General features: G+C 35.3%; 1 protein-coding gene across 2 annotated transcripts in view; it reads left to right on the top strand.

The window, feature by feature from the left end:
- The first annotated feature begins 12,074 nt into the window (after positions 1-12,074).
- LOC121409989 (cytoplasmic dynein 2 intermediate chain 1-like) overlaps positions 12,075-14,532 on the top strand; it is a 37,117-nt gene continuing 34,659 nt past the window's right edge. For both annotated transcript variants that reach the window (XM_041601787.1, XM_041601788.1), the window contains exon 1: positions 12,075-12,282. In XM_041601787.1, the coding sequence (XP_041457721.1) occupies positions 12,271-12,282 (12 nt within the window). In that variant the 5' untranslated portion in view covers positions 12,075-12,270. The remainder of the gene's footprint in view (positions 12,283-14,532) is intronic.

The raw sequence follows: 14,532 nt of genomic DNA on the forward strand, positions 1-14,532 counted from the left end.
GTACGGCCGCCGTAGAACAAATGTGACCATGGCATTACTATATGATAAAATTTCGGCTCGCGCTTCGCGCTCGCATTGTTTAGTTGGATACTTATCTTTGTTCATGATTATAAAAACTGCTCTGAATATTCAGTTCTAAGGACATAAAATATCAAAGATTTTTTAGCTCGCGCTTCGCGCTCGCATTATATATTAAGACCACATGAAATACCGTATATTGTTTATAGCAATAAAAATTAATATATAATTAAAACTTCAGTCTTTAGTTAGGGCTACCCCTGAAAAACCAACAAAAAAGCCAGATTGTTGCGGCCAATCGAGAAATATGTTGATCAAAATATTTTTCGGCCCCCCCCTATTGGCGAAAGCTGGATCCGCCCCTGGAATGTGTTGCTTAATGCACTCATCTGTCAGTGCAATTCTTTGAATTACTTTATAGAAATTTTACAGTTAGTCCTAGTAACGGTAGGGTATATTAGGAAGTTAATTTGAGTAATTCAGGGAGAACCACCTAAGCCAGAATAGACTACAGATGTTCGTGTAGGCAGTCTAAGTTAAAAATGAGGGACTACGTCGGTGACGAGATAACGACCCCAGCTGCCGTCGGTTCTCCACCGACATGACTGGTCAAAAAATCATGTCATCATTGGGGGCTCGATCTCGTCCACTAATTCGTTGAAGCCAAATCTCTCTTATCTGGGGGCTACTCATCGAGGGGTAACACAGTCTGCGGAGGCCGAGACCGAGTAGAGAAGAGACATCGCAACCTGCGGAGGCCAGGAACTGGACCGACCACGAGGGCCAAGTGGTCGTGTCAGACCAGATAGGATGATGGGGGCTCACATCAACGATTACCGTTTAAGTTAAGTTATATTTTTATTATCCATAATCCACATCTATGTTTATTTTCTTGTACAATCATTGTCAAAAAAATCAAAAGAAATATTGAAAAGGTTTGATTAAATCTTTCATAGCTGTAATCCTCAGTTTTTACGTATTCCTTATTTGGTGTCAAGCAGCAGTAAATAAATAATTTTAAAAAAAATCACTTCCCACGTGACACCTATATTCTTGGGTTTGGGTCTCATCTATCCAATGAAAGTAAAAGTTTTGACAGAATGTTACACTTGAGTGAGCACTGTCCACTTTTGTAAAGCTCGCAGAAGTCTGTTTGCGCAAAAATGCTTGTTTTCACGCTGTGTCAAGGGAAAAGGCAAAATCAAACTTACCCTGTGAAACCTTTCTCATACATTTCCCTTCCATTTTTAGTCAATTGAAATAAAACGGATACATTCAAGCATTTTAAACAAATTTTCCAGCAAAATTAAAATTTTAACACTTAGTAAGCACAACTTTTACCCTTTTTGTGCCAGCTGGATCTGAGGACATATAACTGAATCTAAGCAAAAGTTTATATCAGACATCTCCAACATTTTTTCACTAAGTTTTTATCATTTTACGTGGGTTTACATTTCATTTTTCATTTAATACTTGTTTCTCCACACTTCACCCGAGCTTTACAGTGATTAACAAAAGAAAAATCAAGCCTAAGCCATTTCTTGTAAATCACAGCTCAGTGTAAAGCAAATATCACCTCCATGGCCTCTATGTGTAGGGGAGTGGGTTGGGTGCATTGGCACTTTCGAAGTTCTTGGGGCAAGAAAACAAGTTAAAAAGGTATAATATATCCTCAAATCAACTTTACTAGCTAAATTTCATGTGTTCTTCATGATTAAGGTTTACTTTTATTCGCATAACTATTTCAAAGTTCTGCGCAAATCATTTTTCACTAAGTTTTCAAAAGTAAGTGGTGCTGACTCAAGCGGAAATATTTTTCGACAGTTATATCGTCATTTGCTTAAATGGATCTGTACCAATGTTAAAATGTGGAAAAATCTTCAGAATATTACCAATGTATAATTTTACAGGACTTTTTCTAAGTGTAAACTTTTTTTTTGACACGCACAGTATATATATATATATATATATATATATATGTATGTATACACCCTCACACATGCAGGGCTGTATATTGTGTATTTTATTTTTTCAATTTTTTTTTTATATATTTATTCAGGAAAAACACAAGATCAGTATAAAAACACTGTTTTACATCAAGGTCCCGAAAAGGTTAAAAAGTTACATCAAAATTCTAAGCTGATATAAAAATACGACCAGCTGCATATAATAAGCTAAAAAAAAATGACAATGGCAGTTCCTATCACGCAATTTTATTGAGAATCGGTATTTACAAGTTAAAATGAGGAAGAAAAGAGAAACCAGGAACCATTTGCAAACCTCGTGATCCATTTAAAGAGTAGGCCTCCACACTACGCACCCATCCTCCACCCTATCACCCAAAACACATTCACCCACAATTACTCACAATCAATCACAATCAGTCAACCCCACCCAGATTAATTCATAAACTCTCAAACAATCACGGTAGTCCCCACTCAATACAAATGATTGCACAAAAGGTTTAAAAGAGACTAAAAATAAATGCAGCTGGACATTGGTAAAAATACATATAAGGCAACACTTAGTTAAAAAATGCTTTCTTATACACATGCTTAAAAGATAATACAGATGTTGAAGTTTTTGTAGCTTACATCCCGCATACATAAAACCATGTTTGAAACATTCTAGGTTAGGGTTTGGCAAGATTACATTAAGAGAATCGGCAGATCTTGTATTATTCAATTATTGCACATTCTAGTGGGAGCAAATCCATGAATACATTTATACATCAGTAATGCTAAGAAATAATCCCTTCTTTGTTCAAAAGTTTGCCATGTATACGAGGGCATATAACCCCAAAATAGGTCTACATAATACTACCATCACTAGCATACCTACGGGGGGGGGCAGTCTGCCCCCCTGACGAGTCACAACCCATGCAAAGGACGTATCCCTGCCCCCCCCCCCCCCCCCCTGACAAGCTTGAAGACCTTTTTTTTGCTTGTAAATTTTTTTTTCTGGTACGAAATCCTATATTTCTGGTTCTGGTTGAAGACGACCTTTTTTTTTTTTTTTTTTTATTTTGCTTGTCAAGTTTTTGGGCAGTCGAATTTGCCCCCCCCCCTGTGGAAAATCCTATATGTACGCCACTGACTACCATCTTTGTTTTTCAATAGATATTGTAATGGATTTAATGTGATTATCAATATGCGAGCAAAGCGAGCGAGAAAATTTTAAGTTGTTGAAATTGAAACTTGAAAGACAGAATGGTGTCCAACATCTCCAGTGGTGTGAATCACATCATATATATATCAAGTATAAAAATGTGTACCTAATCTAATGCCATCTTTCAGTTAAGACCTATTTCGATTTTTTTGATTGCTTTACTTTAATTTACTTATGTGTTTGTTGAGATATTACAGTGAATATCACCATGTGAGCGAGCGAAATAAGTGACTGAGCAAATTTTCAATTGTTGGAAGACAGAACTGATGACCAAAATCTTTTTTCAAGGTGACAGTGTATGATTATTAGCTAAATGCAGCGAGTGAGCGTAGTGAGCGAGCCTTGAAAAAGTTGTTTTGCTTCAGTCGTATAAATGATATGCATATTTTACAGAGGATGGTGACTATATACATTAACAATAACGTAATCCTTTCGGGGAAATGGATATAAGAAGAAAAGAAATATAAAGAGCAGATGAGAATTAAACAGTCCAGATTTTGTTAAACGGAAACTCATTTGCTCGCTTGTTAAAAGTGAGATGAGAATGATAAAAAAATGGGATCATGATTATCGGGATTAAAGGTGCTTTATGAAAATTAATGATTATAGACCATCACAGTCACCATAAAAACTTCCAAAAAAAATGTGGGAATTGTACAGTGACGCAAATACAAATTAAAATATCGCACAAAGGAAGGATTTTTGATAATATTTAAGCTTGGGAAATGATGCAACATTCAAAATTTTGAGTAAAATTTATACATTAAATATTTATTGGATTATTATATGGAATAAATGTGATTTAAGGTCTGCTGAACCGAATGAAATTGTATAAAGTGTGACCTAAAAAAAAGAAAAGTGTACCTTAATTCCGACTGTATTTGACTTATGAGGAGGATACATATCCCCCCAAACAGATAATGCGAGCGCGAAGAGTGAGCTTAAATTTCTTTATATTCTGACCTGTAAGCTTGATATTCTAAGCATTTTTTTTTTCAATGTATATAAGCGCGATGCGCGGGCTGAAATTGTTAATATTTCGATCTGAAAATAATTGACAGTTTATTTTAATAAAGAAAACCGGGCATTTTAAGCACGCTTTTAAATAAATAACGAGTTGTTTGTATGTCTCAATTAACATAGTAATGCGAGCGTGGAGATCGAATTGACTTTTTTTTTATGTTGCTATCAGTGATGCAAGCGCGATGTGAGAGCAACATTTGGGTGGGGAATTTCAATCTAACAACTGGACATTCTAAACACCTTTTACAGCCTAATTATGGACAGGATGAATATATCTAACTAAACAATGATATCAATGTGAATGCAAAGTGTTGAAAATATAGGCCTACTGGCCCGAATATTAGATATTTCAAATATTATAAAGTCAGGAATTCGATGTATATAATTTGATGCGATTGTGTAATCATGAACAGGATGCATAATCGCGTATCTCGCTAAAAGAAATAACGAAATTCGAATCGTAAGCATAATAATCGGTTCAAATTGTTTATTAAAAAACAGGATATATTTCACGCCCGTAGTTTCATTAACTTTTCTTATTCTTTTGAATCCTTTCCTCCTGGGATCTTTTTTTTTTTTCCTTTTTCTTTTTCCCCATTCTTTGTTGCTGTTGGCAAGCGGCGGGGTTCGGCAGATCCAAGGGAACCCCCTGACTTCGGTCCTGGGCTTGTTCTGGTCCATACAAAGGAAAAATGTAATGATATTGCAAATGTTGAGTTCAATTTTACTTCACAATCATGCAAGAGGATTCATCGATTTTCTGCATAACATAATTTTCCAAACTTCATTTCGTTATAAATCATCCATTTAGTTATATACTTGCTGATGTTCTGCCGAATCTACGATTTCTCCCGCGCATTATTGACAAGTGAAAATCTAAAATATAACCCTATACATTCAAGATGAGGTGAGTTAAAATATTAAAGTGTTTGGCATTTTCTTGTTTATTCACTGTCAGAAATATATTTATGCCTATATATTGAAATTCCTGTGCAAATTGCTTAACAAATTTCTAATGATAGAAGGAAGCATTTCCCGAGAGGAGCGCTGATAAATCATAATTTTGCACTGTATTATTGATGTCAAAACCAAATTTTGTATTTTGCTTGGTTGATTCGGCGATTTCTCTGTAGCATTAAAATTATATTTTATTTGTGCACTTTCGAAATTATTTTGGGCCAAAACGTTGTGCTTGCCCCACATATTTTCAATGGTGGGGCGATCGACCCCCCCCCCCCCCCCTCAGGGTCGACTCCTCTGCTGCCAGATCGCTGTTTCAAAGAAATCCAAGGCAGATAGATACCATGCAGACTGTCCGAAACAAAGACCAAGCTCACGAACTATAGACGACATAGGATAAGGCCAACGCCTCTGGACTTGACAGTAAGAAAAGTGCCCACACGAACGTGTTCTGTGCCCATTAACGAGTGCGCCTTTGCCTTCTCATATAGGTGCCTGTAAATTATTTTTCTGAAAAAACACTCTTTTCGTGCCCGATGAACGCCCGGTTTCTTTATTTAGCACCGTTTTGCTTTCTTCTGCAACTGCATAATGAATGAAATATATATAATATATATCACGCTTCCGAGAATATATACACAACAAAAAAGTAAGTCCCCCCTTAAACAAACATCAATAATTTCCAAACCAATGCGAGTTTTTAATATATTTTTACATGAGCGTGTAGGTAATTTTATAAGCTACCCTATGAGTAATTGTTATGGACGTATTTTACGTCATGCTTCAGTGAGCACCGTCAGAAGGCAAAAATGTCACTTTTGAAAAGTCACAAGCCAAATATAATGACTTTGATTCCATTTTATTGGAACTTATTCCACATTCTCATCATGAAAAATAGTCAGAAGGCTTATAAAAGGTACTTTCCAAAGGACGACACAAGTTTTTTGGCTAAATTTCACGGTTGAATAAACACAAGTCAAAATTTGCTATAATTGGATATTTTACATGTTTCTATCAATAAAAATGATAGAATATGATGACAGTTATTTTGGGGAAGAGTTTCTTCAACAATATTCATCGTTTCACGGTTCAATGAACCTTCATTGAAAACAAAAAATACGATTTTCAAATATCATAGGCAAGTATTGTTTCATTTTGATAACTGAAAATGATCTTTTCTCAACTTTTTCGTTGTGTTTATGACCAATTAACATGCTTCAATGATTCAAAGGCGTTTAATTAAACATTCACGCTTGAATGAACATGTGGAATGTGATTAGCTCTTTTTTACGTTATTGGAAAAAATGCAATTTGTAACTATGGATATCTGTCACAAACCTCCTTGAATAGTTCATTTGATTTGATATTTGTGAAAATCCCGATGTTAAATGCATCAGTTAACACACAATACTCGAAAATTATGCAAATGAGAAGAAAGTTCAAGGCCTTGGCCCCACTCTGTGCCGTATCGAATTGTTATTTTGGTGTGCGCACCTTTTGGATAGTGTTACTCTGAAGCCATGTGCGAAGTTTCATGAAATAACTGTTGGCAGAAGTAACAAAAACCGTCCATGAAACAAACCCACATTTCAAAATTTTGACTTCTTCTCTCATAGACTTGTGTACATTATGGGTGCATAACATATGTTTACGAATAAGTAACCCCTTATTTCAATATGGTGGAACTTTTTTTCAAGGCTGTCTTTAGCAATGTCGTTTGGCAGTAATGTTTATCAACCTATGGGCAAAATTCTGTGCAAAAATGAAATCGATTTATTTATTTATGGATGAGTGAGCACGCATCAAAGTGGGAAAATTGGTATTTTCAATGTCACAGACACATTTTAAAGGATAATAAAAAATTAGTGATAATTGGGGGCAAAATTCGGTTTCAAATGTGACTTTAATTGCTGTTGTTTTTATCATCCATCATTTCTATCACCACACACTTTCCGAATTTTAAACATTTTCATGGTTGAGCGAGCACAATCGAAAACTTGGGAATGAATACTCTTTATACTGCATAAATGTGTTCTTTTCCTAACAATTTCTCAGGATCAGTTAAATGTATGGACAAATCAGTGGTGGATCCAGAATTCTAAAATGGGGGAGGGGCCTATATTCGGGGAGCCACTAACATTTTCAAATTTTAACATGATCTAACAAGTTGTAGAGGATACTACCATAAACCCCTATGATGATACGTCACAATTCAGGGGCCGCGGAACGGTTTTCAAAGTGGGAGGGGGGAGACTGAGTCAAAAGTGAGGGGGGGGGGTGCTGATCATGCAAAAAAATGAAAACTGTATGGTCATTTTTACATTTTTGTACATGCTTTTGGAAAAAAGTTGGGGCTGAAGCCCACCCCCCTGCTTCCGCAGCCCCTGCAATACATTGTGCTCACTCAACCATGAACATAGTCAAAATCTGGTCTGAAGTGATTGAATGATGGACAGTAAAACAGCATAAGACCAAAAAATTCACCTGAAAACAACTTTTTCCCAACTTTGAATTTAAACAAACTGAAAAACGACTCTTGTGACTTTTAAAAATGGTCATTTTTAATTCAATCTTTAATCACTCATGCATGACTCCACCGATCGATCTCATGTTTCCCCAGGAGTTGCTTAATGAGTGCAGAAAACCACCTATGAAATATCATATCTCAAACTAATTCGGTTCAAAAGTTACAGCAATTTGATTTAGGGGGGACTTATTTTTTTGTTGTGTATATATCTTACGTGCCTTAAGTTTCATGAGTCATCTGAGTGGGCCGTAAAGTATTTTTATTCTTTGTTTTAAGATCATGGCAGCAGGGCAGTTGCCCCCCCCCCCCCGAAATTTTGAAAACTCACATTATTTCACTTCAGATTTTCACAAAATTTCACCAAAAGTATGCACAAAAATCCATCCATTCACTTAACAAAGTGCAAAAGCGCCTAAATGATAAGGATTTCTTATCAAATGATTATAGGCCACAATATAAACTTTAAAAAAAAATTGGAAATAGCACAATGATTTTGAATAATCCTTTAGATTATTTATCAAATTTTGAGTAAAGGTAATATTTGAAATATTTGTTAGATTGCTGTGCTAATGTGTATTAATTTATTATTCGTTTAAAACATGGACGTCCATTCAACAATGTGTGGTCTCCCATGTGACAATGCAAATAGCATAACATAACAATTATTACAGTTCATTTACATAGCAACATCATAACATCATAAGAAAGGCATAAATAGATTAGTAAGTACATGTGAAGGAAATAAGGAAACATACAATTAAAGGGGAATGAAACCTTTGGAACAAATGTGCTTGTTTAGAAACAGAAAAATCAAAGAATAAGAATAAAGAAAGTTTGAGGAAAATCGGACAAATAATGAGAAAGTTATGAGCATCTGAATATTGCAATCACTAATGCTATGGAGATCCTCCCATTGGCAATGCGACAAGGATGTGTGATGTCACTGATGAACAACTTTCCCTTTGGTGGACTATAAAATACCCTCAAAATGTCTCTTTTTGCTTTTTCTTATGATGATTCAAACTTTTTATCCATGATGTATTCTTAAAAAATATGTATTACATGCCCTCATGTAGAAAGAACATATGATCTATGGATAGATGTGATAAAAGAGGCAATTCAAGTGAAATATATACTAAAGTACTGGGAGAGTTGTTCACAAGTGACATCACACATCTTTGTCGCATTGCCAATTTGCTATCTCCATAGCATTCTCATTATTTGTCCGATTTATCTCAAATTTTTGTTGACCTGTTTATTTGATTTTTCTGTTTTCACACAAGCTATCTTGTTCCAATGGTTTCATTCTCCTTTAACAATTAAAGTACAATGATTTGCAGATGACGTGAAAGTATGATTAAAGTATCCTATTAAATACGGGATAAAATTATCGTAAAGATATTGCGGTTCTATGCCTTTGTTTTTATTAATGGCATTGATTACCATTAGCAAACCTTTCGTACACTTAACTGATAGTATATGTGTATATAATATATATATATATATATATGTATATATAAATGCTCATAGATGAGATTTTGACGGAGCTGTTTGCTGTTATTTCTTTTTGGGGGTAGCCAGTTCGAGTAGATAGGGTGTTTTGATAGAGACTTAGCAAAATCTAGACATAATTTTCTTCTCCTTGTCTCGAGGGTTTGAATATTTGGCAAATTACATGCACTTTCGTAATTTTCATACCTAAGTCCCAAAATAATCCGGAACACTCGTTTCTGGATTCTTTCCAAAGTCAAAGACTGACCTTTTGTCAAACCGCTGTGAAAGATAGGGGCGCAATACTCAAGGAGAGGGTGAATGTATTCGGTGTATACCGTCTTCAGGTCATCTATGGACAATCCATGTTGCTTCAGGGTCCTAAACATATACATTTTCTTGTTGCATTTCTTGATCATTTGGGAGATATGTTCATCCCACTTTAGGTTTGATTGCACTAGTACACCCAAAATCTTAGTGCTGGATACTTCAGTGAGGGGGTGTCATCAATTGAGAGCACATTAGGGGGTTGAGGGTTCTTTGAGAAAGTAACACTCATTGAGATACACTTAGATGGATTCAATTGCATACGATTATCAAATGTCCATTTGTGGAAATCTGACAAGTACGATTGAAGGTTTGAATCCTGACCATGGGTAAGTAGCTCTACTATTGTTATGTCGTCAACATATTTGAAATATGATAGATTGCCATCGCAAAGGGCATCATTTATCATGATAAGAAACAATATGGGCCCCAATTTAGTACCATGCGGAACACCTGAAAAATTGTACTTGGACTCAGACAAAATTCCTTGATACTTAACGCATTGACGCCTATTTTCAAGGAAGCACAATCCAATCAATTAACCATGGTCTTACTTTATATTTCATTAGGTTATTTACAAGTATGGTCCAGTTTATCAAATGTCTTTTTAAAGTCTGTACATATAACTCTTGCTACTGATTTGGGTTTTTCACAATGTTCATAGAGATAGTGGAGTAAACCGACAAGGTAAAGCACAGTTGATAACCCTGGTTGGTTGCCAAATTAACGTTGATCTATGTTCTTAGCGATATCCTCAAGGAGCCACTTGGCTGCAAAGGTCTCGGCTAATATACCTTGGCAAAGTAATTGGTGAGGGAGATGGGTCGAAGATTGTTGATAGTAGGAGGGTTAGATTTAGGAATTGGGGTAATTTGTGAGGCTTTCCATTGTGATGGTACATCACCCAGTCTGAAAGTCTGTATACAATGTACATTGTATACTTATAAAAAAAGAATGGGAAACAATAGAAAAGAAAGGAAAGAGAAAGAGGAAAAGAGTTGGGTGAGGAGAGAAAAGAGGGGGTATAGAAGAAAAAGAAAAGAGAGAGAGGGGGAGGGGAGAGAGGAGAGGGAGGGGAGAGATCAGGGCCCCGTATTACAAAGAGTTACGATTGATCCGATCAATCGTAACTATAGACGGCCAGCAACGTCAACTTCTATCAAAATATTTTCTAGCTATGATGTATATTCATGCATTCATTGTTTTCTAGAAAATTCACCGTGCTTCTCTTTGTTCACAAAGGACATTGTGCAAATTTCTTGTAGAAAAAAATTATGGCACTGATGGATTTCCATAGAGTTACGATTGATTGGATCAATCATAACTCTTTGTAAGATGCACGGGGCCCAGAAATAGTGAACAATGTGAGTTATTGATCTAGAAGATTGTAGTCGCCCCAGATGGATTCATTCTTTGCACAATACACTGAGAAAGACGAAACGACCGCCATTTTACTCAAATTATCTCTAATCGAAGAATATTTTGTCCGTCTGACCTCTTGGCATTCAAGCCAAAGGCATGGGGTAACGCAGCGAATTCTCAAATTAATAGACTTTTTATTCTACAAAAAATTATTAATCATGCAGAGTTCAGGGCACATACAAATATTCTGTTTTTGAGAAATAAAGTCTTGAAGGTTAAAGATTTATATTCTTTTCAACTCGGACAGTAAAAAAATTACCATTACCTTTTAATGATATGTTTGTAAAAAATGGTACAATCCATAAGCACTTCACTCGCCAGGCGAGTTCCTTTCATTTACCTCTAAATAGAACATCGTTTGCACAGAAGACATTTGTTTTTACTGGTCCAAAATTATGGAATTCTTTTTCAAAGGATATTATACAATGTAATTCAATACAAAATTTCAAAGGAAAACTTAAAAAGATTCTTCTGAAGTCATATCGTTTCTTCACAAAGTAATGTAATTCAGAACTTAAAATGTAAATATATTTATTAATTTCTCTTCGTATATATGTTTAATCGTTTTATGATTTCTGTATACAGTGTATACTTAATCATTTATTTTCATTATTATTTATTTATCTTTATTTGTTTATTTTTATTCATTATATATATATATTGTTTATTTCTTTATTTTATCTTATTTTTTATTAATATAATGTACTTATGAAAGGGGGCCTTCACCCTACAAGCTCTGCTTTTTAGTTGGTCTCCTTCTCTTTCGATTTCATAGTATTATTGTGTTATAAAAATGATTTAAATGTCATATTTTGTAAATATGTATATTTAACAATGTAAAAAGATTGATAGAGAAAATAAATGAATTGAATTGAATTGAAAATTGAATTGAATAGTTATTGGCGAATTTCTGTGAGTTACTGAGATGTAGTTTCTTTGCTGATTATATCTCTATTCCTGGCGAAGAGATTGCGCTAAAATTTAAGAATTTCGTGTCAAATTAAAGTTCATGATTGCAAATATCATTCATCAAAATATATTTTTTGTTCGATTAAAATTATTTGATTTAAAATAATTTTAATTAGAATAATTCTAAAAACACTATATCGTGAAAAAATAATTTATGTAGGAATATTGACTTTTTTTGAACGAGGACGTGTTTCCAATGTATACAAATTCTACATATTTTCACAGTGATTTAGTAAGCAAAATTTTTACCCGAGTGTGCTCAGGTAAATGGAAGCGTGTGAGTTTTCGAAGCAGATGTTACCAAGTTTTACAAGAGGATTGATGGAGATAAATTTGTAGCTGTTAGTGTTTTGGAATTGTACAGGATGCCAGGGAAGGTGTGTAAGCATCATCACTTCACGTCACGTCGGAATTCGGAATGACTGCATACGGTATCGCGCCGCTGTTCATTCCCTCACTGCTACAGTCCCATATATTAACATTTGTGACAGGGCAGTGTTTCCACAGATCCAAAACAAATTTCCTAAAACGAATCCTAAATTTCTCGAAAAATGAAAGTCATAGATATTTCCTAGAATTTTCAAGCTTGATTTTTGACAACAATTGGGCAATATTAAAATGAGCCTAAACTTGGTCAAAGACAAGTGACCAAAATGAAGGAATTTAATTTTTTTCATGCACTGACAGTGCGAGTAGCCTGGGGCGTTTTGGGGACAGAAAGTCAGATACTGTACGTATGGTCACTCCCCACAAATGCCTGGATTTGCTTTACATGCCTTTCCGTAGCGGACAGGATTACCCGTGTTGAACCTAGACCTAAATCACCAATTTTACTATTTTTAGTTTTAGTTTTTCACACAAAGTTATGTACATGGGCAAGTTTTATGTTTACTCCCATTTTAAGAATGGCAGTGTATACAGCCACACGCGTGTGTCTTTACCATCCAGCCACACGCGTGTGGTTATATCCAGAACACCTATCTGTGGATACCGCCACATGCCGCCAGTAATAACAGTAAAACACGTATGTAGGTCTGACCGTCTATATCACGATCAAAATAACCTCATTTCTTCATTAACTTCTTACATTCTAAACCCCTTTGATATCCTTAGATCGTTTCAATTTCATTCTCACCGTCTTCTCTCCTTGCTTTTCTTGTCTTGTTACAAACGGTCGTCTGTTTAACAGCAAATTCTCTTTTTCTACTTGTGTCGATTCTGGCTTCCTTCGCGGTGGCAGACCCATACAGCTACAGCGTTAGCGCAGCGCATAGTAGACATACACAGTTTGGGTTTACGTTTGGTACGAATTATGAACTGTGTATGTCTACTACTGCGCTGCGCTAACGCTGTATGGGTCTGCCACCGCGAAGGAAGCCAGAATCGACACAAGTAGAAAAAGAGAATTTGCTGTTAAACAGACGACCGTTTGTAACAAGACAAGAAAAGCAAGGAGAGAAGACGGTGAGAATGAAATTGAAACGATCTAAGGATATCAAAGGGGTTTAGAATGTAAGAATTTAATGAAGAAATGAGGTTATTTTGATCGTGATATAGACGGTCAGACCTACATACTACGTGTTTTACTGTTATTACTGGCGGCGTGTGGCGGTATCCACAGATAGGTGTTCTGGATATAACCACACGCGTGTGGCTGGATGGTAAAGACACACGCGTGTGGCTGTATACACTGCCTTTAAGAATTCTTTAGTACTTTTCATTCGCTAATAATGATAAAATATTTGTTTTAATCGATAAATATCATATAAATTACTTTATGATATTTATCAACTGAAACAAATATTTTACGAACCGTGATTTTTATTGACAAATGCAAATATTTTTTAAATCTAAGTTGCAGCTCTGCACGCATGTTACCGTGTGTGTATCTAGGTATCAATAACAAAAGAAATCAAATTGGAGGACTAAACAGACGGGGTAAGTGACAGTGTTGCAGTGCTTTGATGCTCGGCCTTGGCCTTAAGGCGCCTTAAGGCCTATTTTTTCAAAGCCTTGGCCTTGAGGATTTTGAGCCTTGAAATTTCAAGGCATTTTCAATGCATTTTCAAGGCTTTTCAAGGCATTGTATTTTGTACTTTCATTTGTTTTATATTATAAGTAATTATAAATGTTTCAATTGTTCTGTATATCTAATGACACTAAATACTACCAGTCAGCAGCAGCAGCAGTAAGTGTACTAAGCAGTGCCATCAATTTGCAATTATCATCACATAATTATGTAACAAAGAGAAATGATGAAAATTAATATTATTTATTGGTAATATGTTGTAATCATGACTAATAAGGATAATGACAATATCAATAATAATGATAATAATTATGATTAGGATAGTCATTAGGATAGTCAGTGGCGTAACTACAGGGGGCATGGGGGGCACGTGCCCCCTCAATCGGCTGACTAAAAAAAAGGGGGAAAGGAGAAAAAGAGGGAGAAAGGAAGAGAAACGTGGTGGGAAAGAAGACATCATTATGTTATAATTATGTAAACATTTTTGTCATAACTTTATGAAAAATAATTTGCTCAGGACATATGTCTTCATTGTTCCTTGTGCTCGCATTGTCTGTTTACCAAGATATATAATCCTGTTATACTACAATGTAAAACC

Source organism: Lytechinus variegatus, chromosome 3 (genome assembly GCF_018143015.1).
Source record: "Lytechinus variegatus isolate NC3 chromosome 3, Lvar_3.0, whole genome shotgun sequence".
Classification (NCBI taxonomy): Eukaryota; Metazoa; Echinodermata; class Echinoidea; order Temnopleuroida; family Toxopneustidae; genus Lytechinus; species Lytechinus variegatus.